Consider the following 26,244-nt stretch of genomic DNA (forward strand, 5'->3'; position numbering starts at 1 on the left):
CTCTGGCCCCTTACACCCCTCCCTGTTTCTGTAACCCCCTCTGTCCCCTACACCCCTCCCTGTCTCTGTAACCCCCTCCATCCCCTCCCTGTCTCTGTAACCCCCTCCATCCCCTACACCCCTCCCTGTCTCTATAACCCCCTCCCTGTCTCTATAACCCCCTCTGGCTCCTACACCCCTCCCTGTCTCTGTAACACCCAATGGCCACTACACCTCTCCCTGTCTCTGTAACCCCCTCCATCCCCTTCACCCCTCCCTGTCTCTGTAAACCCCTCTGACCCCTATGCCCCTCCCTGTCTCTGTAACCCCTCCAACATCTACACCCCTCCCTGTCGCTGTAACCCCCTCCATCCCCTACACCCGTCCCTGTCTCTGTAACCCACTCCGGCCCCTACACCCCTCCCTGTCTCTGTAACCCTGTCCGGACCCTACACCCCTCCCTGTCTCTGTAACCCCCTGCGGCCCCCTACACCCCTCCCTGTCTCTGTAACCCCCTCCAGCGCCTACACCCCTTCCTGTCTCTCTAACCCCCTCCAGCCCCGACACTCCTCCCTGTCTCGGTAACCCCCTCCAGCCCCTACACCCCTCCCTGTCTCTGCAGCCCCCTTCATCCTCTATCACCCTCCTTGTCTCTGTAACCCCCTCCGGTCCTTACACCCCTCCCTGTCTCTGTAACCCCGTAAGTCCCCTACAGCCCTCCTTGTCTCTGTAACCCCCTCCGGTCCCTGCACCCCTCCCTGTCTCTGTAACCCTGTCCGTCCCCTACAGCCCTCCTTGTCTCTGTAACCCCCTCCGGCCCCTACACCCCTCCCTATCTCTGTAATTCCGTCCGGCCCCTAGACCCCTCCCTGTCTCTGTAACCCCTTCCAGCCCCTACACCCCTCCCTGTCTCTGTAACCCCCTCCAGCCCCGACACCCCTCCCTGTCTTGGTAACCCCCTCCAGCCCCTACACCCCTCCCTGTCTCTGTAGCCCCCTCCAGCCCCTACACCCCTCCCTGTCTCTGTAGCCCCCTCCATCCCCTAGAACACTCCTTCTCTCTGTAACCCCCTCCGGCCCCAACACCCCACCCTGTCTCTGTAACCCCTCCAACATCTACACCCCTCCCTGTCTCTGTAACCCCCTCCGGCCCCCTACACCCCTCCCTGTCTCTGTAACCCCCTCCGTCCCCTGCACCCCTGCCCGTCTCTGTAAACCCCTCCATCCCCTTCACCCCTCCCTGTCTCTATAGCCACCTCCATCCCCCTAAACCTCTCCCTGTCTCTGTAACCCACTCCGACCCCTACAACCCTCCCTGTTTCTCTAAACCCCTCCATCCTCTACACCCCTCCCTATCTCTGTAACCCCTCCGGCCCCTACACTCTCCCTGTCTCTGTAACCTCCTCTCTCCCCTACACCCCCCTCTGTCTCTGTAACCCCCTACACCCCTCCCTGTCTCTGTAACCCCCTCTCTCCCCTACACCCCTCTCTGTTTCTGTAACCCCCTCCGGTCCCTACACCCCTCCCTGTCTCTGTAACCCCCTCTCTCCCCTACACACCTCTCTGTTTCTGTAACCCCCTCTGGTCCCTACACCCCTCCCTGTCTCTGTAACACCCTCTGTCCCTGCACCCCTCCCTGTCTCTGTAGCCCCCTCCAGCCTCTACACCCCTCCCTGTCTCTGTAACCCCCCTTCATCCCCTAGAACCCTCCTTGTCTCTGTAATCACGTCCGGCCCCTACACCCCTCCCTGTCTCTGTAACCCCTTCCAGCCCCTACTGCCCTCCCTGTCTCTGTAACCGCCCCCAGCACCTACACCCCTCCCTGTCTCTGTAACCCCCTCCATCCTCTACACCCCTCCATGTCTCTGTAACCTCCTCCAGCCCCGACATCCCTCCCTGTCTCGGTAAACCGCTCCGGCACCTACACCCCTCCCTCTCTCTGTAACACCCTCCAGCCCCTACACCCCTCCCTGTCTCTGTAGCCCCCTCCATCCCCTACACCCCTCCTTGTTTCTGTAACCCCCTCCGGTCCCTACACTCTTCCCTGTCTCTGTAACACCCTCCGGCCCCTACACCCCTCGCTGTCTCTGTAAACCCCTCCATCCCTTTCACCCCTCCCTGTCTCTATAACCCCCTCCATCCCCTACACACCTCCCTGTCTCTATAACCCCCTCCATCCCCTACACACCTCCCTGTCTCTGTAACCACTAATGGCCACTACACCTCTCCCTGTCTCTGTAACCCACTCTGGCCCCTACGCCCCTCCCTATCTCTGTCACCCCTCCGGCCCCTACACCCTCCCTGTCTCTGTAACCCCTTCCGGCCCCTACACCCCTCCCTGTCTCTGTAACCCCCTCCAGCACCTACACCCCTCCCTGTCTCTGTAACCTCCTCCAGCCCCGACATCCCTCCCTGTCTCGGTAAACCGCTCCGGCACCTACACCCCTCCCTCTCTCTGTAACACCCTCCAGCCCCTACACCCCTCCCTCTCTCTGTAACACCCTCCAGCCCCTACACCCCTCCCTGTCTCTGTAACCCTCTCCAGCCCCGACATCCCTCCCTGTCTCTGTAACCCCTCCAGCCCCGACACCCCTCCCTGTCTCGGTAACCCCCTCCAGCCCCTACACCCCTCCCTGTCTCTGTAACCCCCTCCAGCCCCGACACCCCTCCCTGTCTCTGTAACCACTAATGGCCACTACACCTCTCCCTGTCTCTGTAACCCACTCTGGCCCCTACGCCCCTCCCTATCTCTGTCACCCCTCCGGCCCCTACACCCTCCCTGTCTCTGTAACCCCTTCCGGCCCCTACACCCCTCCCTGTCTCTGTAACCCCCTCCAGCACCTACACCCCTCCCTGTCTCTGTAACCCCTTCCGGCCCCTACACCCCTCCCTGTCTCTGTAACCCCCTCCAGCACCTACACCCCTCCCTGTCTCTGTAACCTCCTCCAGCCCCGACATCCCTCCCTGTCTCGGTAAACCGCTCCGGCACATACACCCCTCCCTCTCTCTGTAACACCCTCCAGCCCCTACACCCCTCCCTGTCTCTGTAACCCCCTCCAGCCCCGACACCCCTCCCTGTCTCTGTAACCCCCTCCAGCCCCTACACCCCTCCCTGTCTCTGTAACCCCTCCAGCCCCGACACCCCTCCCTGTCTCGGTAACCCCCTCCAGCCCCTACACCCCTCCCTGTCTCTGTAACCCCTCCAGCCCCGACACCCCTCCCTGTCTCGGTAACCCCCTCCAGCCCCTACACCCCTCCCTGTCTCTGTAACCCCCTCCAGCCCCGACACCCCTCCCTGTCTCGGTAACCCCCTCCAGCCCCTACACCCCTCCCTGTCTCTGCAGCCCCCTCCATCCCCTAGAACCCTCCTTGTCTCTGTAACCCCCTCCGGCTCCAACATCCCACATTGTCTCTGTAAACCCCTCTGACCCCTACACCCCTCCCTGTCTCTGTAACCCCCTCCGTCCACTGCACCCCTGCCGGTCTCTGTAAACCCCTCCATCCCGTTCACCCCCTCCCTGTCTCTATAGCTCCTTCCATCCCCTACACCTCTCCCTGTCTCTGTAACCCACTCCGACCCCTACACCCCTCCCTGTTTCTCTAAACCCCTCCATCCTCTACACCCCTCCCTGTCTCTGTAACCCCCTCCATCCCCTAAATCCCTCCATGTCTCTGTGACCCCCTCCGGCCCCTACACCCCTCCCTGTCTCTGTAACCCCCTCCATCCTCTACACCCCTCCCTGTCTCAGTGACCCCCTCCGGCCCCTACACCCTCCTTGTCTCTGTAACCCCCTACTGCCCCTAAACCCCTCCCTGTCTCTGTAACCCCCTACTGCCCCTAAACGCCTCCCTGTCTCTTTAACCCCCTCCGTCCCCTGCACCCCTCGCTTTGTCTGTAACCCCCTCCGGCCCCTACACCCCTCCCTGGCTCTGTAACCCCCTCCGGCCCCTACACCCCTCCCTGTCTCTGTAACCCCTCCGGCCCCTACACCTCTCCCTGTCTCTGTAACGCCCTCCGTCCCCTGCACCCCTGCCCGTCTCTGTAAACCGCTCCATCCCTTTCACCCTTCCCTGTCTCTATAACCCCCTCCATCCCCTACACACCTCTCTGTCTCTGTAACCACTAATGGCCACTACACCTCTCCCTGTCTCTGTAACCCACTCCGGCCCCTACGCCCCTCCCTATCTCTGGAACCCCTCCTGCCCCTACACCCTCCCTGTCTCTGTAACCCCTCCACGCCCCTACACCCCTCCCTGTCTCTGTAACCCCCTCCATCCCCTACACCCCCCTCTGTCTCTGTAACCCCCTCTGTCCCCTACAACCCTCCTTGTCTCTGTAATCCCGTCCAGCCCCTACAGCCCTCCCTGTCTCTGTAACCCCCTCCAGCCCCTACACCCCTCCCTGTCTCTGTAACCCCCTCCAGCGCCTACACCCCTCCCTGTCTCTGTAACCCCTCTGGCCCCTACACCCTCCCTGTCTCTGTAACCCCCTGTCTCCCCTACACCCCTCTCTGTTTCTGTAACCCCCTCCGGTCTCTACACCCCTCCCTGTCTCTGTAACCCCCTCCGGCCCCTGCACCTCTCCCTGTCTCTCTAACCCCTCCAACCCCTACACCCCTCCCCGTCTCTGTAACCCCCTCCGTCTCCGACACCCTTCCCTGTCTCTGTAACCCCTTCCAGCCTCTACACCCATCCCTGTCTCTGTAACCCCTTCCATGCCCGACACCCCTCTCCATCTCTGTAAACCCTCCAACATTTACACCCCTCCGTGTCGCTGTAACCCCCTCCATCCCCTACACCCCTCCCTGTCTCTGTAACCCCTTCCATCCCCTACACCCCTCCTTGTCTCTGTAACCACCTCCGGCCCCAACACCCCACCTTGTCTCTGTAAACCCCTCTGACCCCTACGCCCCTCCCTGTCTTGGTAACCCCTCCAACATCTACACCCCTCCCTGTCGCTGTAACCCCCTCCATGCCCTACACCTGTCCCTGTCTCTGTAACCCACTCTGGCCCCTACACCCCTCCCTGTCTCTGTAACCCTGTCCGGACTCTACACCCTTCCCTGTCTCTGTAACCCCCTCCGGCCCCCTACATCCCTCCCTATCTCTCTAACCCCCTCTCTCCCCTACACCCCTCCCTGCTTCTGTAACCCCCTCCGGTCCCTACACCCCTCCCTGTCTCTGTAACCCCCGTCAGCCCCTACAAACCTCCCTGTCTCTGTATCCCCCTCTGGCCCCTACACCCCTCCCTGTCTCTGTAACCCCCTACTGCCCCTACACCCCTCCCTGTCTCTTTAACCCCCTCCGTCACCTACACCCCTCGCTTTGTCTGTAACCCCCTCTGTCCCCTACACCCCTCCCTGTCTCTGTAACCCCCTCAGCCCCTACACCCTTCCCTGTCTCTGTAACCTCCTCCGTCCCCGACACCCTTCTTTGTCTCTGTAACCTCCTCCATCCCCTACACCCCTCCCTGTCTCTGTAACCCCTTCCATCCCTTACACACCTCCCCGTCTCTATAACCCCCTCTGGCTCCTACACCCCTCCCTGTCTCTGTAACACCCTCCGTCCCCTACACCCCTCCCTGTCTCTGTAACCCCCTCCATCCTCTAAACCCCTCCATGTCTCTGTGACCCCCTCCGGCCCCTACACCCCTCCCTGTCTCTGTAACCCCCTCCATCCTCTACACCCCTCCCTGTCTCAGTGACCCCCTCCGGCCCCTACACCCTCCTTGTCTCTGTAACCCCCTACTGCCCCTAAACCCCTCCCTGTCTCTGTAACCCCCTACTGCCCCTAAACGCCTCCCTGTCTCTTTAACCCCCTCCGTCCCCTGCACCCCTCGCTTTGTCTGTAACCCCCTCCGGCCCCTACACCCCTCCCTGGCTCTGTAACCCCCTCCGGCCCCTACACCCCTCCCTGTCTCTGTAACCCCTCCGGCCCCTACACCTCTCCCTGTCTCTGTAACCCCCTCCGTCCCCTGCACCCCTGCCCGTCTCTGTAAACCGCTCCATCCCTTTCACCCTTCCCTGTCTCTATAACCCCCTCCATCCCCTACACACCTCTCTGTCTCTGTAACCACTAATGGCCACTACACCTCTCCCTGTCTCTGTAACCCACTCCGGCCCCTACGCCCCTCCCTATCTCTGGAACCCCTCCTGCCCCTACACCCTCCCTGTCTCTGTAACCCCTCCACGCCCCTACACCCCTCCCTGTCTCTGTAACCCCCTCCATCCCCTACACCCCCCTCTGTCTCTGTAACCCCCTCTGTCCCCTACAACCCTCCTTGTCTCTGTAATCCCGTCCAGCCCCTACAGCCCTCCCTGTCTCTGTAACCCCCTCCAGCCCCTACACCCCTCCCTGTCTCTGTAACCCCCTCCAGCGCCTACACCCCTCCCTGTCTCTGTAACCCCTCTGGCCCCTACACCCTCCCTGTCTCTGTAACCCCCTCTGGCCCCTACACCCCTCCCTGACTCTGTAACCCCCTCCATCCCCTACACCCCCTTTTGTCTCTGTAACACTCTCCATACCCTACAATCCTCCCTGTCTCTGTAACCCCCTGTCTCCCCTACACCCCTCTCTGTTTCTGTAACCCCCTCCGGTCTCTACACCCCTCCCCGTCTCTGTAACACCCTCCATCAACTACACCCCTCCCCGCCTCTGTAACCCCCTCCGTCTCCGACACCCTTCCCTGTCTCTATAACCCCTTCCAGCCTCTACACCCATCCCTGTCTCTGTAACCCCTTCCATGCCCGACACCCCTCTCCATCTCTGTAAACCCTCCAACATTTACACCCCTCCGTGTCGCTGTAACCCCCTCCATCCCCTACACCCCTCCCTGTCTCTGTAACCCCCTCCATCCCCTAAACCCCTCCATGTCTCTGTGACCCCCTCCGGCCCCTACACCCCTCCCTGTCTCTGTAACCCCCTCCATCCCCTACACCTCTCCCTGTCTCTGTGACCTCCTCCGGCCCCTACACGCTCCCGTCTCTGTAACCCCTCTGGCCCCTACACCCCTCCCTGTCTCTCTAACCCCCTCTCTCTCCTACACTCCTCCCTGTTTCTGTAACCCCCTCCAGTCCCTACACCATTCCCTGTCTCTGTAACCCCGCCGGCCCCTACACCCCTCCCTGTCTCTGTAACCCCCGTCGGCCCCTACAACCCTCCCTGTCTCTGTGACCCCCTTTGGCCCCTACACCCCTCCCTGTCTTGTGACCCCCTCCAGCCCCTACACCCCTCCCCATCTCTGTAACCCCTCCAACATCACCACTCACCGTCTCTGTAACCCCCTCCGGCCCCTACACCCCTCCCTGTCTCTGTAACCCCCTCCAGACCCTACACCCCTCCCTGTCTCTCTAACCTCCTCTGGCCCCTACACGCCTCCCTGTCTCTGTAACCACTCCATCCCCTACACCCCTCCCTGTCTCTGTAACCCCCTCTGGCCCCTACACCCCTCCCTGTCTCTGTAACACCCTCCATCCCCTACACCCCTCCCTGTCTCTGTAACCCCCTCTGGCCACTATACCCCTCCCTGTCTCTGTAACCCCCTCCGGCCCCTACACCCCTCCCTGTCTCTGTAACCCCTCCGGCCCATACACCCCTCCCCGTCTCTGTAAAAGCCTCCATCCCCTTCACCCCTCCCTGTCTCTGTAACCCCCTCCGGCCCCTACAACCCTCCCTGTCTCTGTAAACCCCTCCATCCCCTTCACCTCTCCCTGTCTCTATAACCCCCTCCATCTCCTACACCCCTCCCTGTCTCTGTAACACCCTCTGTCCCCTACACCCCTCCCTGTGTCTGTAAACCCCTCCATCCTTTACACCCCTCCCTGTCTCTGTAACCTCCTCTGTCCCCTACACCCCGCCCTGTCTCTGTAAACCCCTCCATCCCGTACACCCCTCCCTGTCTCCATAACCCCCTCCATCTCCTACACCCCTCCCTGTCTCTGTGTACCCCTCCGGCCCCTACACCCTCCCCGTCGCTGTAACCCCCTCTGGCCCTTACACCCCTCCCTGTCTCTGTAACCCCTCCGGCCCCTACACCCTCCCTGTCTCTGTAACCCACTCTGGCCCCTACACCCCTTCCTGACTCTGTAACCCTCTCGATCCCCAACACCCTCCTCTGTCTCTGTAACCCCCTCCGTCCCCTACACCCCTCCCTGTGTCTGTGACCCCCTCCGGCCCCTACACCCTCCCTGTCTCTGTAACCCCCTCTGGCCCTTACACCCCTCCCTGTCTCTGTAACCCCTCCAACATCTACACCCCTCCCTGTCGCTGTAACCCCCTCCATGCCCTGCACCTGTCCCTGTCTCTGTGACCTCCTCCGGCCCCTACACCCCTCCCTGTCTTTGTAACCCCGTACTGCCCCTAAACCCCTCCCTGTCTCTGTAACCCCCTACTGCACCTAAACCCCTCCCTGTCTCTTTAACCCCCTCCGTCCCCTACAACCTTTGCTTTGTCTGTAACCCCCTCCGGCCCCTACACCCCTCCCTGGCTCTGTAACCCCCTCCGGCCCCTACACCCCTCCCTGTCTCTGTAACCCCCTCCGTCCCCTGCACCCCTGCCCGTCTCTGTAAACCGTTCCATCCCTTTGACCCCTCCCTGTCTCTATAACCCCCTCCATCCCCTACACACTTCTCTGTCTCTGTAACCACTAATGTCCACTACACCTCTCGCTGTCTCTGTAACCCACTCCGGCCCCTACGCCCCTCCCTATCTCTGGAACCCCTCCTGCCCCTACACCCTCCCTGTCTCTGTAACCCCTCCACGCCCCTACACCCCTCCCTGTCTCTGTAACCCCCTCCATCCCCTACACCACCCTCTGTCTCTGTAACCCCCTCCAGCCCCTACACCCCTCCCTGTCTCTGTAACCCCCTCCGTCCCCTGCACCCCTGCCCGTCTCTGTAAACCGTTCCATCCCTTTGACCCCTCCCTGTCTCTATAACCCCCTCCATCCCCTACACACTTCTCTGTCTCTGTAACCACTAATGGCCACTACACCTCTCGCTGTCTCTGTAACCCACTCCGGCCCCTACGCCCCTCCCTATCTCTGGAACCCCTCCTGCCCCTACACCCTCCCTGTCTCTGTAACCCCTCCACGCCCCTACACCCCTCCCTGTCTCTGTAACCCCCTCCATCCCCTACACCCCCCTCTGTCTCTGTAACCCCCTCCAGCCCCTACACCCCTCCCTGTCTCTGTAACCCCCTCCAGCGCCTACACCCCTCCCTGTCTCTGTAACCCCTCCGGCCCCTACACCCTCCCTGTCTCTGTAACCCCCTCTGGCCCCTACACCCCTCCCTGACTCTGTAACCCCCTCCATCCCCTACACCCCCCTCTGTCTCTGTAACACTCTCCATCCCCTACAACCCTCCCTGTCTCTGTAACCCCCTGTCTCCCCTACACCCCTCTCTGTTTCTGTAACCCCCTCCGGCCCCTGCACCTCTCCCTGTCTCTGTAACCCCCTCCGTCCCCTACAACCCTCCCTGTCTCTGTAACCCCTCCAACATCTACAGCCCTCCCTGTTGCTGTAACCCCCTCCATCCCTACACCTGTCCCTGTCTCTGTAACCGACTCCGGCCCCTACACCCCTCCCTGTCTCTGTAACCCTGTCCGGACTCTACACCCCTCCCAGTCTCTGTAACCCCCTCCGGCCCCCTACATCCCTCCCTGTCTCTCTAACCCCCTCTCTCCCCTACACCCCTCCCTGTTTCTGTAACCCCCTCCAGTCCCTACACCCCTCCCTGTCTCTGTGACCCCCTCCGGCCCCTACATCCCTCCCTGTCTCTCTAACCCCCTCTCTCCCCTACACCCCTCCCTGTTTCTGTAACCCCCTCCGGTCCCTACACCACTCCCTCTCTCTGTAACCCCTCCGGCCCCTACACCACTCCCTGTCTCTGTAACCCCCTCCGGCCCCTACACCCCTCCCTGTCTCTGTAACCCCCTCCAGACCCTACACCCCTCCCTGTCTCTGTAACCCCCTCCTGTCCCTACACTCCTCCCTGTCTCAGTAACCACTCCATCCCCTACACCCGTCGCTGTCTCTGTAACCTCCTCCGGCCCCTACACCCCTCCCTGTCTCTGTAACCCTCTCCAGCCCCTACACCCCTCCCTGTCTCTGTAACCCCCTCCATCCCCTACACCCCTCCCTGTCTCTGTAACCCCTCCATCCTCTACACCCCTCCCTGTCACTGTAACCCCTCCATCCTCTACACCCCTCCCTGTCTCTGTAACCCCCTCCAGACCCTACACCCCTCCTTGTCTCTGTATCCGCTCCATCCCCTACACCCCTCCCTGTCTCTGTAACCCCCTCCAGCCTCTACACCCCTCCCTGTTTCTGTAACCCCTCCGGCCCCTACAACCCTCCCTGTCTCTGTAACACCCTCCAGCCTCTACACCCCTCCCTGGCTCTGTGACCCCCTCCGGCCCCTACACCCGTCCCTGTCTCTGTAACCCATCCATCCCCTACACCCCTCCGTGTCTCTGTAACCCCCTCCGGCCCCTACACCCCTCCCTGTCTCTGTAACCGCTCCGGCCCCTACACCTCTCCCTGGCTCTGTGACCCCCTCCGGCCCCTACACCCGTCCCTGTCTCTGTAACCCTTCCATCCCCTACACCCCTCCGTGTCTCTGTAACCCCCTCCGGCCCCTACACCCCTCCCTGTCTCTGTAACACCCTCCGGCCCCTGCACCCCTGCCCGTCTCTGTAAACCCCTCCATCCCTTTGACCCCTCCCTGTCTCTATAACCCACTCCATCCCCTACACACCTCCCTGTCTCTGTAACCACTAATGGCCACTACACCTCTCCCTGTCTCTGTAAACCACTCCGGCCCCTACACCCCTCCCTGTCTCTGTAACCCCTCCGGCCCCTACCCCCTCCCTTTCTCTGTAACCCCTTCTGGCCCCTACACCCCTCCCTGTCTCGGTAAACCGCTCCGGCACCTACACCCCTCCCTGTCTCTGTAACCCCCTCCATCCCCTACACCCCCCTCTGTCTCTGTAACACTCTCCATCCCCTACAACCCTCCCTGTCTCTGTAATCCCCTGTCTCCCCTACACCCCTCTCTGTTTCTGTAACCCCCTCCGGTCTCTACACCCCTCCCTGTCTCTGTAACCCCCTCCGGCCCCTGCACCTCTCCCTGTCTCTGTAACCCCCTCCGTCCCCTACAACCCTCCCTGTCTCTGTAACCCCTCCAACATCTACAGCCCTCCCTGTTGCTGTAACCCCCTCCATCCCTACACCTGTCCCTGTCTCTGTAACCGACTCCGGCCCCTACACCCCTCCCTGTCTCTGTAACCCTGTCCGGACTCTACACCCCTCCCAGTCTCTGTAACCCCTTCCGGCCCCCTACACCACTCCCTGTCTCTGTAACCCCCTCCGGCCCCTACACCCCTCCCTGTCACTGTAACCCCTCCATCCTCTACACCCCTCCCTGTCTCTGTAACCCCCTCCAGACCCTACACCCCTCCCTGTCTCTGTATCCGCTCCATCCCCTACACCCTTCCCTGTCTCTGTAACCCCCTCCAGCCTCTACACCTCTCCCTGTTTCTGTAACCCCTCCGGCCCCTACACCCCTCCCTGTCTCTGTAACACCCTCCAGCCTCTACACCCCTCCCTGGCTCTGTGACCCCCTCCGGCCCCTACACCCGTCCCTGTCTCTGTAACCCATCCATCCCCTACACCCCTCCGTGTCTCTGTAACCCCCTCCGGCCCCTACACCCTTCCCTGTCTCTGTAACCCCCTCCGTCCCCTGCACCCCTGCCCGTATCTGTAAACCCCTCCATCCCTTTGACCCCTCCATCCCCTACACACCTCCCTGTCTCCGTAACCACTAATGGCCACTACACCTCTCCCTGTCTCTGTAACCCCCTCCGGCCCCTACACCCCTCCCTGTCTCTGTAACCCCCTCCGGCCCCTACACCCCTCCCTGTCTCTGTAACCCCCTCCTGTCCCTACACTCCTCCCTGTCTCTGTAACCACGCCATCCCCTACACCCCTCCCTGTCTCTGTAACCTCCTCCGTCCCCTACACCCCTCCCTGTCTCTGTAACCCTTCCATCCCCTACACCCCTCCCTGTCTCTGTAACACCCTCTGGCCCCTACACTCCTCCCTGTCTCTGTAACCCCCTCCGGCCCCTACACCCTCCCCGTCGCTGTAACCCCCTCTGGCCCTTACACCCCTCCCTGTCTCTGTAACCCCCTCCGGCCCCTACACCCCTCCCTCTCTCTGTAACCCCTCCGGCCCCTACACCCTCCCTGTCTCTGTAACCCACTCTGGCCCCTACACCCCTTCCTGACTCTGTAACCCTCTCGATCCCCTACACCCCCCTCTGTCTCTGTAACCCCCTCCGTCCCCTACACCCTCCCTGTCTCTGTAACCCCCTCTGGCCCTTACACCCCTCCCTGTCTCTGTAACCCCTCCCTGTCTCTGTAACCCCTCCAACATCTACACCCCTCCCTGTCGCTGTAACCCCCTCCATGCCCTGCACCTGTCCCTGTCTCTGTAACCCCTCCGACCTCTACACCCCTCCCTGTCTCTGTAACTCCCTCAGCCCCTACACTCCTCCCTGTCTCTGTAACCCCCTCCGTCCCCCTACATCCCTCCTGTCTCTCTAACCCGCTCTCTCCCCTACACCCCTCCCTGTTTCTGTAACCCCCTCCGGTCCCTACACCCTTCCCCATCTCTGCCATAATTTTCCCATGGGGGGGGTTCAGTGAATTACAGAGCGAGGTGGAGCACAAAGCAGGCCACTCGACCCATCAAGTCTCTGCTGGCTGTTTACACAGATCCCATTTAATTCTTCCCATGTTCCCATCAATTTCCTGCCAATTCTGGATTACCCTGAGGGGTGGGGGGAGCCCACACAGTAATAAAGCACCAGAGTTTGGAATCAAACACGGGTCAGGCAGTGTCTCTCCCCCGCTGCGCGCTGCCTGGAGTTGAATCGCGTCGGAGGACCTTGTGAGTTTTTTTATAAGTCACTTTTAGGGCATGGTGTGGCTAAAGGGAAGACGGGAATATCCTGGAGACTGTAGTGAATCCCGCTGAGTCTCACGTCAGTTGTGGGGAAATCGCAGGAGAAAGTCCTTAGGGATAGGGTATATGAGCGTTTGGAAACTCGTGGCCCAACATAGGGAGAGCCAACACAGCTGTGGGCAGAGAAATGGCAGATGCAGTTTAACCCAAATAAATGTGGGAAGTTGCAAGGATCTGGGGCAAAACCCTTAACAGTGTTGCTGGGCAGGGAGAGATCTCGGGGTCCAAGTTCATAGCTCCTTAGAAGTGGCTGCGCCGGTCGGTGGAGATGATCGAGGAGGCTTGAGGGACGCTTGCTTTTATTGGTTGAGGCATTGAGCTCAAAAGTGAGGAGGCTCTGTCGCAACTTTATGAAACTCTGGTCAGGCCACACCTGGAGTACTGTGAGTATTTCTGGTCTCCCCCACTGTAGGGAGGGACGCTGAGGCTTTGGAGAGGGCGTGGAGGAGATTCACCAGGATGCTATCTGGTTCAGAGGGTGTGTGTGCTATCAGGAGAGGCCGGAGGCTGAGGGGAGATCTGATGGAGGTTTATACCTTTATGGGAGGTATTAATAGAGTGGACAGGGAGTATCTGTTGAAATGAGGGCATGCATTGAAGGTGGGAGGGGTAAGTTTTTTACTCAGAGAGTGGTGGGTGCCTGGAATGGGATGCCTGGTGTGGTGGGAGAGACATTTGGATGGGCAAATGGATGTGAGGAGGATGGAGGGATATGGACATGGTGTAGGTAGGAGGGATTAGTGTTGGCGTGTTTTTGATTTGCTTTTTAGCCAGTTCAGCATGGAGACTGTGGGCCGAATGGCCTGTCCCTGATTGGAGGGGGTGGGGGCGAAGGGAGATCGGCCTGGGCGGACGGGGTCTTCTGTTACCTTGGCTGCTTTGCTGAGAGATCCCCGGAGGGGAGGCTGGCCCCCTTGCGAGCTGCAGGCCGACTCTCGTGCGCCTGCGTTGAGCGTGCACGATTTCCCTGTGACCATAGAGCCCGCCTCCCCCAGCACCTCTGGGTTCTTCCTCACGACCCAACAATGTGCTGGTTAGTCACTGTAAACCCTTGACCCCCTGTGACTGTGATTCCCTGCTTCCTCAGGATGGGACAGGACGGGGAACGCTGTCAGGCGCAGCTATAAAAATCGGTCAGCATCCCGACGAGAGGATCTCGGCCCCGAAATGTCGGCTGTTCGTCCTCTGCCCGCGAGGCCGCCCGGCCTGCGGACTTCCTCCAGCGTTTTCTGTGAGCGCGTCGCGATGCGTCGAGGCGGTGCAAAGTTTAAAAAGAAGTGTGCGCCCGCGCGCGTCGCTCTGCAGGGTCCCTTGTGGTTTGACCTGTGTGAACGGTTCGCGGGGGCCAGCTGTCCGCTCTGCGACGGCGCCAGCCCTGTTTTCCCGGTCAGTGCGGGAGGGAGGCCGAGCAAGGGGGCGGTGGGGGAGCTCGTCCGTGGCTTCTGTGACCCTGTCTCTCTGGTTCCCGTCCAGGGGTGCGCGCTGGTTGACGGCTTGCCTGGTGGTCTCCGTCGTCTTCCTCTTCCTTCTGCTGGTGTGCGGCTGCCTGATCAGAGTTGGCTTCAGCACCTTCTGCCAGTCTGTGGTCAAGGCAGCTGGAATCAAAAGGTAAGACCGTCGAGTCCAAACTGTGCCACGTTGCGCTGGGGGGGGGGGGGGGGAGGAATTGATGGGGCTGCGAAGTGTTGTCCGTGCCCACCAGGGAACTGAGGTCTGCCCGGACAAACGCCTCCCCCGGTCAAGAGAGAGAGAAGCGCTGCCGGGGACCCTGTCCCCTGGAGTAGGTGGTTCAGGTCCCGTATTGAATGGAGCGGCCCGGGACTGTGTAAGTTCGGCCACAGTGGATCACCTCTCAATACCGGGCCGAGACGGTTAGCTGTCGCCCCGGGCAAAGATCTTGTAGCCTGCGCACAAGAGGGAGACTGGGCGCCAGTTCTTTGGCAGGCGGAGGTCTCCCTTCTTGGGCGATAGGACTATGACAGGACTATGTTCTTTTGGTTTTCCCAGACGATACTATGTTTAAATTTGGAGAAAATTAGAAGTAATCTTTATGATTCTTCAGCTAAATTTGAACAGACCTGGAGATCTTTTATTCAATATTTTCATTGAATGTAATTTTTTTTTCTCTCTCGGTCCATATTTACATTCCCTTCTTGCTTTTTAACTGTTTTTAATGGAGGTCGGGTTTGAGGACGTGATTGTTTTAAGTTGTTTAACTCTACTTGATACCTAGTCAGCCCATTGCTTTGCTTTGCTTTTTATGTTAGTTGCACAGTGGGGTTTTCTGGGGGAGTTTATTTGGGTTGTTTTTTCCTTTCCTTATTGATATGTATGAAAATTAGTATGCTATTACCTTGTTATTTTATATCTAAACTGCACTGTACTAATTTTTTTGTGTATTAATATTTCTTGTAAAGTTATATCGCAACGGTGTATTAGTGCCTATATGGTTTACCTTTTGTGTACTAATTCAATAAAAAGATTTAAAAAAAAAGAAAGCATCACGACAGTTCCCCGCCACGAGGGCAGAGTCCTGGCCGACCCCTGCCCCCACCTCAACGGATGTCGGCAATAGAGTAGCTGCATTTGTCTCTGTCGTTTAACTACCTACACGTGTGCCGTCAAACGAGACGCCGTTTCTCTGGGCGCAGTACACAGAACGCAGGACAATGAAAGGAAGGGGGAAGTCTACGGGTAGATGACAAACTGGTGTTCAACTTATTGTGAGGTGCAGAGCAGCGACACTTTGAGTGCGACGCGGCAGGGGGTTCAGAGGCCTCGTGGCCTGAGGGAAGGAACTGTTTCCCATTGTGTCTCCTGCCCGACTGTAGACAGCCAAAGAGGGTGCCGGAGGGACGGGTGGGATCCCAGACGTAGATCCTTAATGCATGACGTGCTGGTGCTGCCACGCGTACACTCCAACCCAGTGATCCTAACCCGCACAGCTCGACTTTGGACGTGGGAGGGAACCCGCGCTGTCACGGGGGAGAATTAGAAGAACCGGGGGTGGGGAGGGGTCTCATTGAAACCTATGGGATATTGAAAGGTCTACATAGAGTGGACATGGAGAAGATGTTTCCAGTAGCGGGGGAGTCTAGGACCAGAGGGCACATCCTCAGAATAGATGGATGTTTCTTCAGAACAGAGATGAGGAGGAATTTCTTTAGCCAAAGGGTGTGGAGTCCGTAGAATTCATGGCCACAGGCGGCCGTGGAGACCGAGTCACGGTGTATTGAAAGCGGAGGTTGATAGGTTCTTGTGTGGCGTGGGGCCAGGTGGTTAGGGTGTTGGGCTAGCGATCTGAAGGCCGTGGGTTCGAGCCTCGGCCGGGGCAGCGTGTTGTGTCTTTGAGCAAGGCACCTAACCACACAATGCTCCAGTCCACCCAGCTGAGAATGGGTACCGGCAAAAATGCTGGGGGTTAACCTCGCGATAGACTGGTGTCCTATCCGGGGAGGAGTCTCGTACTCTCAGTCGCTTCACGCCATGGAAACCAGCATAAGCACTGGCCTGTTGGGCCACAAGGCTCCTGACAGACTTTAATCTTTAATCTTGATAGGTTATTGATTAGTCAGGGCATCAAAGGTTATGGGGAAAAGGCAGGAGAATGGGGTTGAGAGAGATAATAAATCAGCCACGATGCAGCAGACTCGAGCTGATGGGCCGAATGGCTTAAATCTGCTCCCGTGTCTTAGGGTCTTGTGGATTCCTGGAGCATTTGGCCTGGGGTGCGGGGCACCCATGTGCAAGTGGGCATGTGGCTTGTGGTGGCGGGGGTCACCCTAACCGCAGGCGGGAACCTTTCACCAGGGCTACATTGACCGGTCTCCAGCGCGGCCTGACTCTACGGAAACTTTATGGGGTGTCCTAAGCCCGCCAGGGAGACCAGTAACCACTGCACTGTGGGAAGTGTGGTCGCCAGTTGGCAGGATGTGGCCGGGTCTGGAAGGGAAAGATGGAACAGGTTAGGACTTTATTCCTTGTAGAAGATTGAGGGGACATTTGATAGGGGTGTACAAAATTATGAGGGGTATAGATAGGGTAAATGCAAGCAGGCTTTTTCCACTGAGGTTGGGTGGGACTATGACCTGAGGTCAGGGGTTAAGGGTGAAAGGGGAGAAGTTTAAGGGGAACACGAGGGGGAACGTCTTCACTCAGAGAGTGTGGGAGCGAGCTGCCAGTGGAGCAAGCAAGCTCGATTTCAACGTCTAAGAGGAGGTCGGGCCAGTACGTGGGTGGGAGGTTCCCGGTCTGGGCGTACGTCAGCAGGATTAGGCAGGATAATGTTTTCAGCACGGACTAGGTGGGCCTGTTTCTGGGCCATCGGAGAGGGTCACTGTCGAAACGCTGGCACCTCGGAGAGTTGGGGTGGGGTGGTTGTTTACATCGCCGGGCACCTCGGACAGTCGGCACTGTCAGAGCGGAAAACGGCCCCAGCAAGACTGAACACAGCCCAAGGACAGGCCCTTTGGGTGTCAAGTTCAACGAAATCTATTCTTCTTGCACGCGATCCATCTCCCTCCTTCCCCTGCAAGCCCACGTCCCTGCCTGACGGCCTCTTAAACGCCACCATTGTATCTTCCCCCCCACCCCAGCGGAACGTTCCACGCACCCACCACTCTGTGTGTGTGTGTGTGTGTGTGTGTGTGTGTGTGTATGTATGTGTGTGTGTGTGTGTGTGTGTGTGTGTGTGTGTATGTATGTGTGTGTGTGTGTGTGTGTGTGTGTGAGGGCGGGTGGGGAGAATATCTTGCCTCACACATCTCCTTTAAATTGCCCCCTACACCACCTCAGATCAAGTATTGGACTTGTCTATCTGAGGAACCAAGCCCCCTGCGGTTTGTTGTGAGCACTGTGCGTGAGAATCTGGAGCCGTGCAGCTTTCCTGGCCCAGTGACGACAACGCGTGTGCTCCGAGTAATCTCCTCACTAAGAACGGTATAAATAAGCCCGTTTCCGGAATCTGCAGAGACGTCAGCGCAGACTCCCGCGTTGCCAGCGCCGCCAGCCTCAGAGGCCAGAAACGGAAATGAGACTGCGTGCGGCCGCGAAACGTGCCGAGTGGGCCGCCGGGGTAGAGGGCGATGACCTTCTCGTGCGCGCGCGATCGGGAGGGAGCGTTGCCTCAGGAAAAGACTCTCGACCATCTCCCCTCTCTGTGGCTCATTGGGGGGGGGGTTTAAAACTTCTTTTGGGTCGCCCCCACAGCCTCGAGTAAACAACAGAAGTCAGCCCAACCTCAGACCCTCCCTCATCCAGGCAGCAGCCTGAGGGACCTCTTCTGCACCCTCTGTAAAGCCGCCACACCCTTCCTGCAGTGGGGCAGCCAGAACTTGACGCGGTGCTCTAAGCTCGGCCGAACCAGAGTGTTATATAACCATAACCTGACTTCCTGACCCTTGAACCCAAAGCCCTGCCCACTGCCGTATGCCTTCCCTACCACCATGTCGAGTTATGTCGTTTCTTTCATAGAGATGTGGACTTACACCTATTTATTAATGATGTTAACTCTCCTGCCATAAGGTATAGGGGCAGAATTAGGCCATTCGGCCCATTGAGTCTGCTCCGCCATTATGGCTGGTCCTGGATCCCACTCAGCCCCATACGCCTGCCCTCTCGCCATATCCTGGGACCGATCAGGGAACGATAGGGAGGGCGGGAGGAGGGGGGGGGTTGGCAGACAGCGAGGTGAACTGGCTGATTGCCGGGAGGTGGGACCCTGAGGCTACGCTGCCGACCCCCCAGCCCAGGATGGAGAGGGCTGCTGGCATTCTCTTACTGACCAGGCCATCTCTGTTTCGCAGCTGCTCAGAGGCCGAGGCGCGGAAGTGGACTCCCCCGTTCCATGGCACCAACTTCAACCAGAACTTCAATAGCGCTGAGGTGAGGCTCCGTCCCCGCACGCCCCAACGCAGCCCGTCACTTTCGGTAATGTCGTGGGGTAGTCTCGCCGCAGGAGCGAGCAAAATTGGGTCTGTTCTGCCATTCGAACAAAAAGTTCAAAGTACATTTATTATCAAAGAATGTATACATTATACAACCTCGAGATTTGTCTGCTTATGGGCAGCCGCAAACCGAGAAACACGAAAGAGCCCAATTGCAAAAATAAAGACCAACCCCCCCCCAACAATGCGCAGAGAGAAAAAAAACAAATCATATAAACAGCATAAGCGAGCAATAGCATTCTGAGCCAAATTGAATTCCCAGAGCAGCCCAGGGTAGGCCCAAAGCCTCAGTGTTCAGTTCATCATATTTTGGGGGAGGGCAAATTGCACAAAGCCCTCTCTCCCCCCGCCCCCCAGTCTACCTGGGTCACCGCTTAAATTGTCCAAACAGCGGATCATGCCTCACGCTCGGACCCGGGCTCCACGAATCACTCCGGGCCTGGAACAGGCTGCCGCGATTCTCTTCGGGCCTCGATTTTGGGTGCCGGCGAAGCCGTTCCTGAGCTCTCTGAATCTGCTCGGTACTTAGAGTGATCCACTCCTGCTCCCTTTGTCTCGACCCCCTTCTTCCCGCCACCCTTAACCCCTTTAAGAACCTATCAATTTTTTTTTGCCTTAAATAACATGGCAGCGTGTTCCACAGGTTCATCAGTGAAGATGTTGAGCCTCATCTCAGTCCTAAAGGGATGTTCCTTTCTTCAGGGCCCGTATCGATCTCTCAGATCCAAGTCTCAGGTCTCCCATCCCCACCTTCCTCTCTGTCCCCTGCACGTCCTTTCGTAAGAAACGGGAGCAGGAGTCAGCCATCTGGCCCGTCGAGCCTGCTGCACCATTCAATAAGATCATGGCTGATCTGACCATGGACTCATCTCCACCCACCTGCCTTTTCCCCACAACCCTTAATTCCCCATCTGTGCAAAAATCTATCCAACCTTGTCTTAAATATATTTACTGAGGCAGCCTCCACTGCTTCATTGGGCAGAGAGTTCCACAGATTCACCATTCTCTGGGAAAAGCAGTTCCTCCTCATCTCCATCCTAAATCTACTCCCCCGAATCTTGAGGCTCTGTCCCCTAGTTCTAGTCTCACCTACCAGTCGAAACAACTTTCCTGTCTTTTATTTATCCCTTTTGTAATTTTATATGTTTCCATAAACTTTCCTCTCTTTCTTCTGAATTCCAGCGAGTACAGTCCCAGGCGACTCAATCTCTCCTCATAGTCTAACCCCCTCATCTCTGGAACCAGCCTGGTGAACCTCCTCTGCACCACCTCCAAAGCCTTCCAAAGCTCTGATGGACAGTTTCCTCTCCACCGCGAGCTCTGGACCCCTTGCGGTCCGCTCCCCTCATTCTCCCTCTATCTTGCACCATGTGCCAATGGGAGTAGCTTCCCTCTGTGTGCTCCACCCCCCCCCCGGTCTAAACCAGCCCACTCCGAACAAACCTCTGAGCCCAAAGCAAATGTAGCCTTGATTTAGAGAGTGTGGCCTCTGACAGGGATCCCTAACCTTTTTCGCACCACCAACCGGGGCGGGGGGACGGTGGGGGTGTTCAGGTTCAACAGGGCGTGACAGGGAATGAAGAAAGGTGCAGCCGGCTCGTATGGTTTCCTCCACCGGCCTATGAGAATAGGCTGTGCCAGCGAGGGCTGTTCTGTCTGGAGCGGGGAAGGGTGAGAGGCGTACAAGATGACGAGAGGCGCAGATTAAGAGGAGAGCCAGAGTGGGGCACAGTTTTAAGGTTATTGGAGGACGGTTGTCGTAGCCGGGGGTGGTAGTACGGATAAGCTCCCACTACCTATAAACTGCTCCAAATGGCGTGCGTCTCTAACAGCCTCTGACAACCAAGTCCAACTCTTGTGGCTTAGCTACTAGGCCGGACGGAACTGTTTCTACTGACAGGGGGCGAAGGCGGACCACTGCCACCTCAAACCCCAATGGGGCTCATCAGCCTTGGATGGCAGCCTGCCTAGGAGAAGGAAAACTCTGATTTTAAACCTCCGCTGCCTTTGCGGCCATAACCACCCTTGGGAAAGGCTTCGGGGGTAAACCCCGAGGCAGAAATCCGGAGCCAGGGTCCCTAATGCAGTTTGATGTTGTTTACAACTTCACTCTGCCAACCTCTGCGACGGCACTGGTGCCAAGCTGTGTTGGTGCTTGCCCTTCCCTTGGACTACATCGGTGACGCGGAGAGGGGGAGCTCGCTGTACGGGCAACAGCCTGTTCTTCAAATCTTCCTGCCCACAGTCCTCCAGAGGCGCAAACCCACGGTTCCCTGAGATCGACGGCTGCCCACTGGAGGAAAGTGTGGGGAATGTCAGAGTTAGGGTGGGTTTTTTTTTACACATTTGTTGCCACAGGCCAAGTCACTGGGTGTATGTAAGGCAGAGGTTGGTAGATTGTTGAGTGGTGGGTGCATGGATCACCCTGCCAGGGCTGTTGGTACATAAGGGATATTTATGGGACACCGAAGGCACATGGATGATAGAAAAATGGAGGGCGATGTGGGAGGGAAGGGTGGGATTGATCTTGGAGCAGGTTAAAGGGTCAGCACATCATACTGTGGAAAACTGGAAAATGCCAGACACACTCGTGGAGAAGGAAAGGGAACAAACATGTCAGGTCAAAGAACGGGGAGCAGAGAGCACGGTACAGGCCCTTTGACCCACCATATTGTGCCAACCTTTGATCGGCCATATTGTGCCAACCTTTGACCCGCCATATTGTGCCAACCTTTGACCTGCCATATTGTGCCAACCTTTCGACCCGCCATATTGTGCCAACCCTTCAACCCAGCTTGCTTTTGTTTTGCTGCGGAGTTTAAGTTGAAAGTAAATTTGATTACCTGTGTGCATGTACGTTACCAGATACAACTCTGAGATTCATTTCCCTGCGGGCATACTCAGCAAATCTATAGAATAGTAACTGTAAAGAGGATCAGTGAAAGATCAACCAGAGTGCAGAAGACAACATGAGATAAAGAGTCCTTAAAGTGAGATCATTGGTTGTGGGAACATCTCAGTGGATGGACAAGTGAGTGTAGTTATCCCCTTTTGTTCAGGAGCCTGATGGTTGAGGGGTAGTAACTGTTCCTGAACCTGGTGGTGCGAGTCCTGAGGCTCTTGTACCTTCTACCTGATGGCAGCAGCAAGAAGAGAGCACGGCCTGGGTGGTGAGGGTCCCTGATGATATACACAGTGTTTGATGTCGATGTGCCCAGTGGTTGGGAGGGCTCTGCCTGTGTTGGACTGGGCCAAATGCTCTACCTTTTGTAGGATTTTCTGTTCAAAGGTGTTGGTGTTTCCAAACCAGGCCAGGCTGACCCTCCTGATGAGGACTGCCTCGCGGACCTCTGGTTCCCCTCTCCTGAAATCAGTACTTGGGTCTTGCTGACATCGAGTGAGAGGTGGCAGTCACCGCACCACTCGGCCAAGTTCTCCTGCACGCCGATCTCTCTTCAGTGCGGCCCACGACGCTGGTGCCATCAGCAAGCTTGCGTATGGAGTCGGGGCTGCGGTCAGCCACGTAAGGCGGGTAGAGCACACAGCTCTCTGATGGAGATGTTGTCGGTCTGAACTGACTTGGGCCCTCTCAGCTGAGGACATCCAGGGTCCAGTCACACAAGGGGGCATTGGGGCCCAGGTCTGGGAGCCGAGTGATTAGTTTTGAGGGGATGACGGTATTAAATGCTGGGCTGTAGTTGCCGCAGAGTTGTACTGTTACAACTTCACAAGGTGCTGCGGTTCCGGTCTCTGTAATTTAAGGAGGGATGTGGTTTTAGAGAAGGTGGTACCGAGAACTTCCCAGAATGGAGGCCTCAATTTAAGTTGATTGTAGTTTAGGATTAATGAGAGAAGATAGTATTGGTACGAGATTTTGAGGGCAATTAACAGGGTAGATGTTTTCCCCCGAGTGAGAGGTGTCTAGAACCGGGTGCCAGGGACACAGTTTCAAACTATTGCTATTCACGGTGGGGGAATTTCTTCCTATTGAGTCTTGGCCCGAAACGTGGGCCGCTCGCTCCCCTCCATAGATGCTGCCTGGCCTGCTGCGTTTTGTGTGTGCGTGTCTCTGAGTCACTGGGGCAGGGGTTTGGTCAGCGGGGCAGCCGACGGCAGGGGGTGTGGGGGGGGCGTCAGGAGAGTGAAGCTGAAACCAGCGTCAAGACCTGCTCGAGGTGCGCGAGATGAAAAGAGGCATGGATTGAGTGCACAGCCATCCTCCCCCCCACCCCCACGGCCGAAATGGCTATTGCCTCTCTGAGCCGCGCTGCCCCCAGCAGCCCCAGCGACAAACCCGGTTAACCCTAACCTGACCACAGGATAATTTTTAACGACCATTATCCTACCAATCAGTACGCCGTTGGACCGTGGGAGGGAATCTGAGCACCCGGGGGAAACCACACATTCCCCGGACAGCACGTCCAAAAACTCCTTACAGAAACATAGAAATCTACAGCACATTACAGGCCCTTCGGCCCACAATGTCGTGGCAACCATGTAACCTACTCTAGAAACTGTCTAGAATTTCCCTACTGCATTGTCCTCTATTTTTCTAAGCTCCAGGTACCTATCTAAGAGTCTCTTAAAAGACCCTATTGTATCCGCTTCTACCACCGTCACTGGCCGTGCATTTCACGCACCCACCACTCACTGTATGAAAAACTTACCCTGATGTCTCCTCTGTACCAACTTCCAAGCAGCTTAAAACTATGTTCCCTCCTGTTGGCCATTTCATCCCTGGGAAAAAGCCTCTGACTATCCACACAATCAATGCCTCTCATCATCTTATACACCTCTATCAGGTCACCTCTCATCCTCCGTCGCTCCAGGGAGAAAAGGCCGAGTTCACTCAACCTATTCTCATTAGGCATGCTCCCCAATCCAGGCAACGTCCTTGTAAATCTCCTCTGCACCCTTTCTATGGTTTCCACATCCTTCCTGTAGTGAGGTGACCAGAACTGAACACAATACTCCAAGTGGGGTCTGACCAAGGTCTTATATAGCCGTAACATTACCTCTCGGCTCTTGAACTCAGTCCAACGGTTGATGAATGCCAACACACCATACGCCTTCTTAACTGTCAACCTGCACAGCAGCTTTGAGTGTCCTATCAACACAGACCCCAAGATCTCTCAGATCCTCCACACCGCCAAGAGTCTTACCATTTATATTATAATCTGGCGCCAAATTTCTACTCTGATCCCCAGACTGCCCCGAACTGTGTAACGTCACGCTAACCACCACCGCCACTGTGGCTAACACAGGGGGCATCTGTGCCATCCAGATGCCATAGGGTTGAGTGAAAAGCCACCGTAATGGTACCAGCCGTGGACTTGATCTGCCGGGAGGCAAAGTAGAGAGGGTTCGTGTGTTTCATCACCGACCTCTCAAAGCACTTCGTCACTGTGGATGCGAGTGCTACTGGACCAAAGTCAGGCTCATCTCAGACTGAAGTCTGCTTGAAGCAGGGGGGTACCTCAGACTGCCGAAGCGAGAGGTTTAAAGATCTCAGCGAGCACTGAAGACATCACGAAACGTCGGACTAAAGACATAGTTGGAAGTAGTTTTTCTGAGGTAAATTGTGTCAAATTACCGCCGTGAACCATGAAGGGGCGAGCGGTGGTGAGGCGGGTTCGGGGGATGAGTCGATGCGGACTGGCCCGGGAGTGAGGTCGGGTCGCTCTCTGGGCGCCAAGCTGAGGATCCTGAGGACGGCGGAATCCGGGCCCGGAGCGAGTCGCTGGGTGGGGCCGGTCAAGGCCCAGGGCCCTTTGCAGGGGCCTAGTGCAAAGGTCCCACGCACTGCTTAGGCAATTTAAACGCCAGCCCACTTCGGGGGGCGGGGAGGAGAGCCCCGATTTCACTCACTCTCCGCGATGTCCGCTCCTCCCTCCAGGGCACCGGAGCCTTTTGCTATTCCATTATGGAGTCGATCTAAACACCGGCCCCGATGAGCTGAAGAGATGGTGTCGGGATCCAGGGCGAGAGCCGATTCCACCCGATCTCCGCGATGGCCGTCTCCACGGCGCTGAAACTACGAAGACTGACCGGTTGCCATGCTCCGTGCCCACTCACATGATGCCTGACAAGCCAGGCTTCGGGCCTACTCCTGGGCCCGGATCTGAGGACTCGTTCTGGTTCGGAATGCTGTTGTTCACTTCAGTTGTTCACACAATTTGTTTTTTTTTCTTTCTCTTGCGCATCGGGGGTTGGTCTTTTTATTTTTATTCTTTTTTATCCTTTAATCGGGTTCTTTCGGGCTTCTTGCTTTGTGGCCTCCTGTGAGCGAGCAAAGCTCAAGGTTGTGAAAATGTACACGTGGGAGATGAAGAGGGACTGCTTTTCGCAGAAAGGAGTTAATCTGTGGAGCTCTCTTCCCGGGGAAGCAGTGGAGTCCAAGTAGATTGAAGACACAATTAGAAGGGTTTTTCCATAACAGGGGAATTGAGGGTTCTGGGGAAACGGCTCGTAGGAAGAGCTGAGTCCATTGCCAGAACACTCTGCTGTCCGTTACACCGCTGGCGTTTCGGGCAGCGATGGAGGTCCTCCATCTCTGGCGGTGTGCAGGGCTTCACGATGTTGTAGTGGTGTCGGCACCCGGATGTCAGAGCACAAGGTCCCCGGTTCGAATCCGGCTGGCTCCTCGCACACTTTCCACCCATGCTGAGCTGAGCGTCGAGCTAGCGACTCGGCCTCGTAAAAAAAAAAACAAACGCTAAAGATTGCCACCCGATATGCGGGAAGGAACTTCATCGGGTCAGGAGCTTCCTCTCGGTTTTCACTCCTGTCAGTCGTGCAAGTCCCGGGTGGAGACTCAGGAATACCGTCACACTCAGATGGAGAATGATTCTTCATTGCTGTTTCCAGAACAGCTTTGTCTGACCAGTCGGGGTTGTTAGCCCCGAACCTGGAGGACCGGTGGGCCGCTCTTAATTTGACCTGTTTGGCATGGGCGACCCTACCAAGAGCCAAAGCACGAAGCCCTGACTCCAGCCGGCACCGCTCTCCTGGTCACTGAGGCAGGCAAGCCCCCAGACCCTAGGACAAGGCTGTGGTCCTTTTGGAAGAAGGCCAGGTCAGATGTCATCTTACTGAATGGTGGAGCGGGCTCGGTGGGCCAGTTAGCCAACCTCTGCTTCTGGTTCTAAAGTTCTTATCTTACTGATCTTTTATTTTATGTAGAGATTGCTACATAAATGAGCGCTGAGACTGATGGTTTGAGATGTATCTGTTTTAACACGAGGAGTATTACGAGTAAAGCGGATGCGCTTAGAGCGTGGATCTGCACTTGGAGTT

General features: G+C 57.4%; 1 protein-coding gene across 2 annotated transcripts in view; it reads left to right on the top strand.

Annotated features, from left to right (window-relative positions):
* LOC140188983 (transmembrane protein 179B-like) overlaps positions 1-26,244 on the top strand; it is a 46,748-nt gene that overhangs the window by 12,897 nt on the left and 7,607 nt on the right. For both annotated transcript variants that reach the window (XM_072245645.1, XM_072245644.1), the window contains exons 3-4: positions 14,477-14,611; positions 18,808-18,886. In XM_072245645.1, coding sequence (XP_072101746.1) covers positions 14,477-14,611; positions 18,808-18,886 — 214 coding nt within the window. The remainder of the gene's footprint in view (positions 1-14,476; positions 14,612-18,807; positions 18,887-26,244) is intronic.

The sequence above is a fragment of the Mobula birostris genome, chromosome 28 (assembly GCF_030028105.1).
Source record: "Mobula birostris isolate sMobBir1 chromosome 28, sMobBir1.hap1, whole genome shotgun sequence".
Classification (NCBI taxonomy): Eukaryota; Metazoa; Chordata; class Chondrichthyes; order Myliobatiformes; family Myliobatidae; genus Mobula; species Mobula birostris.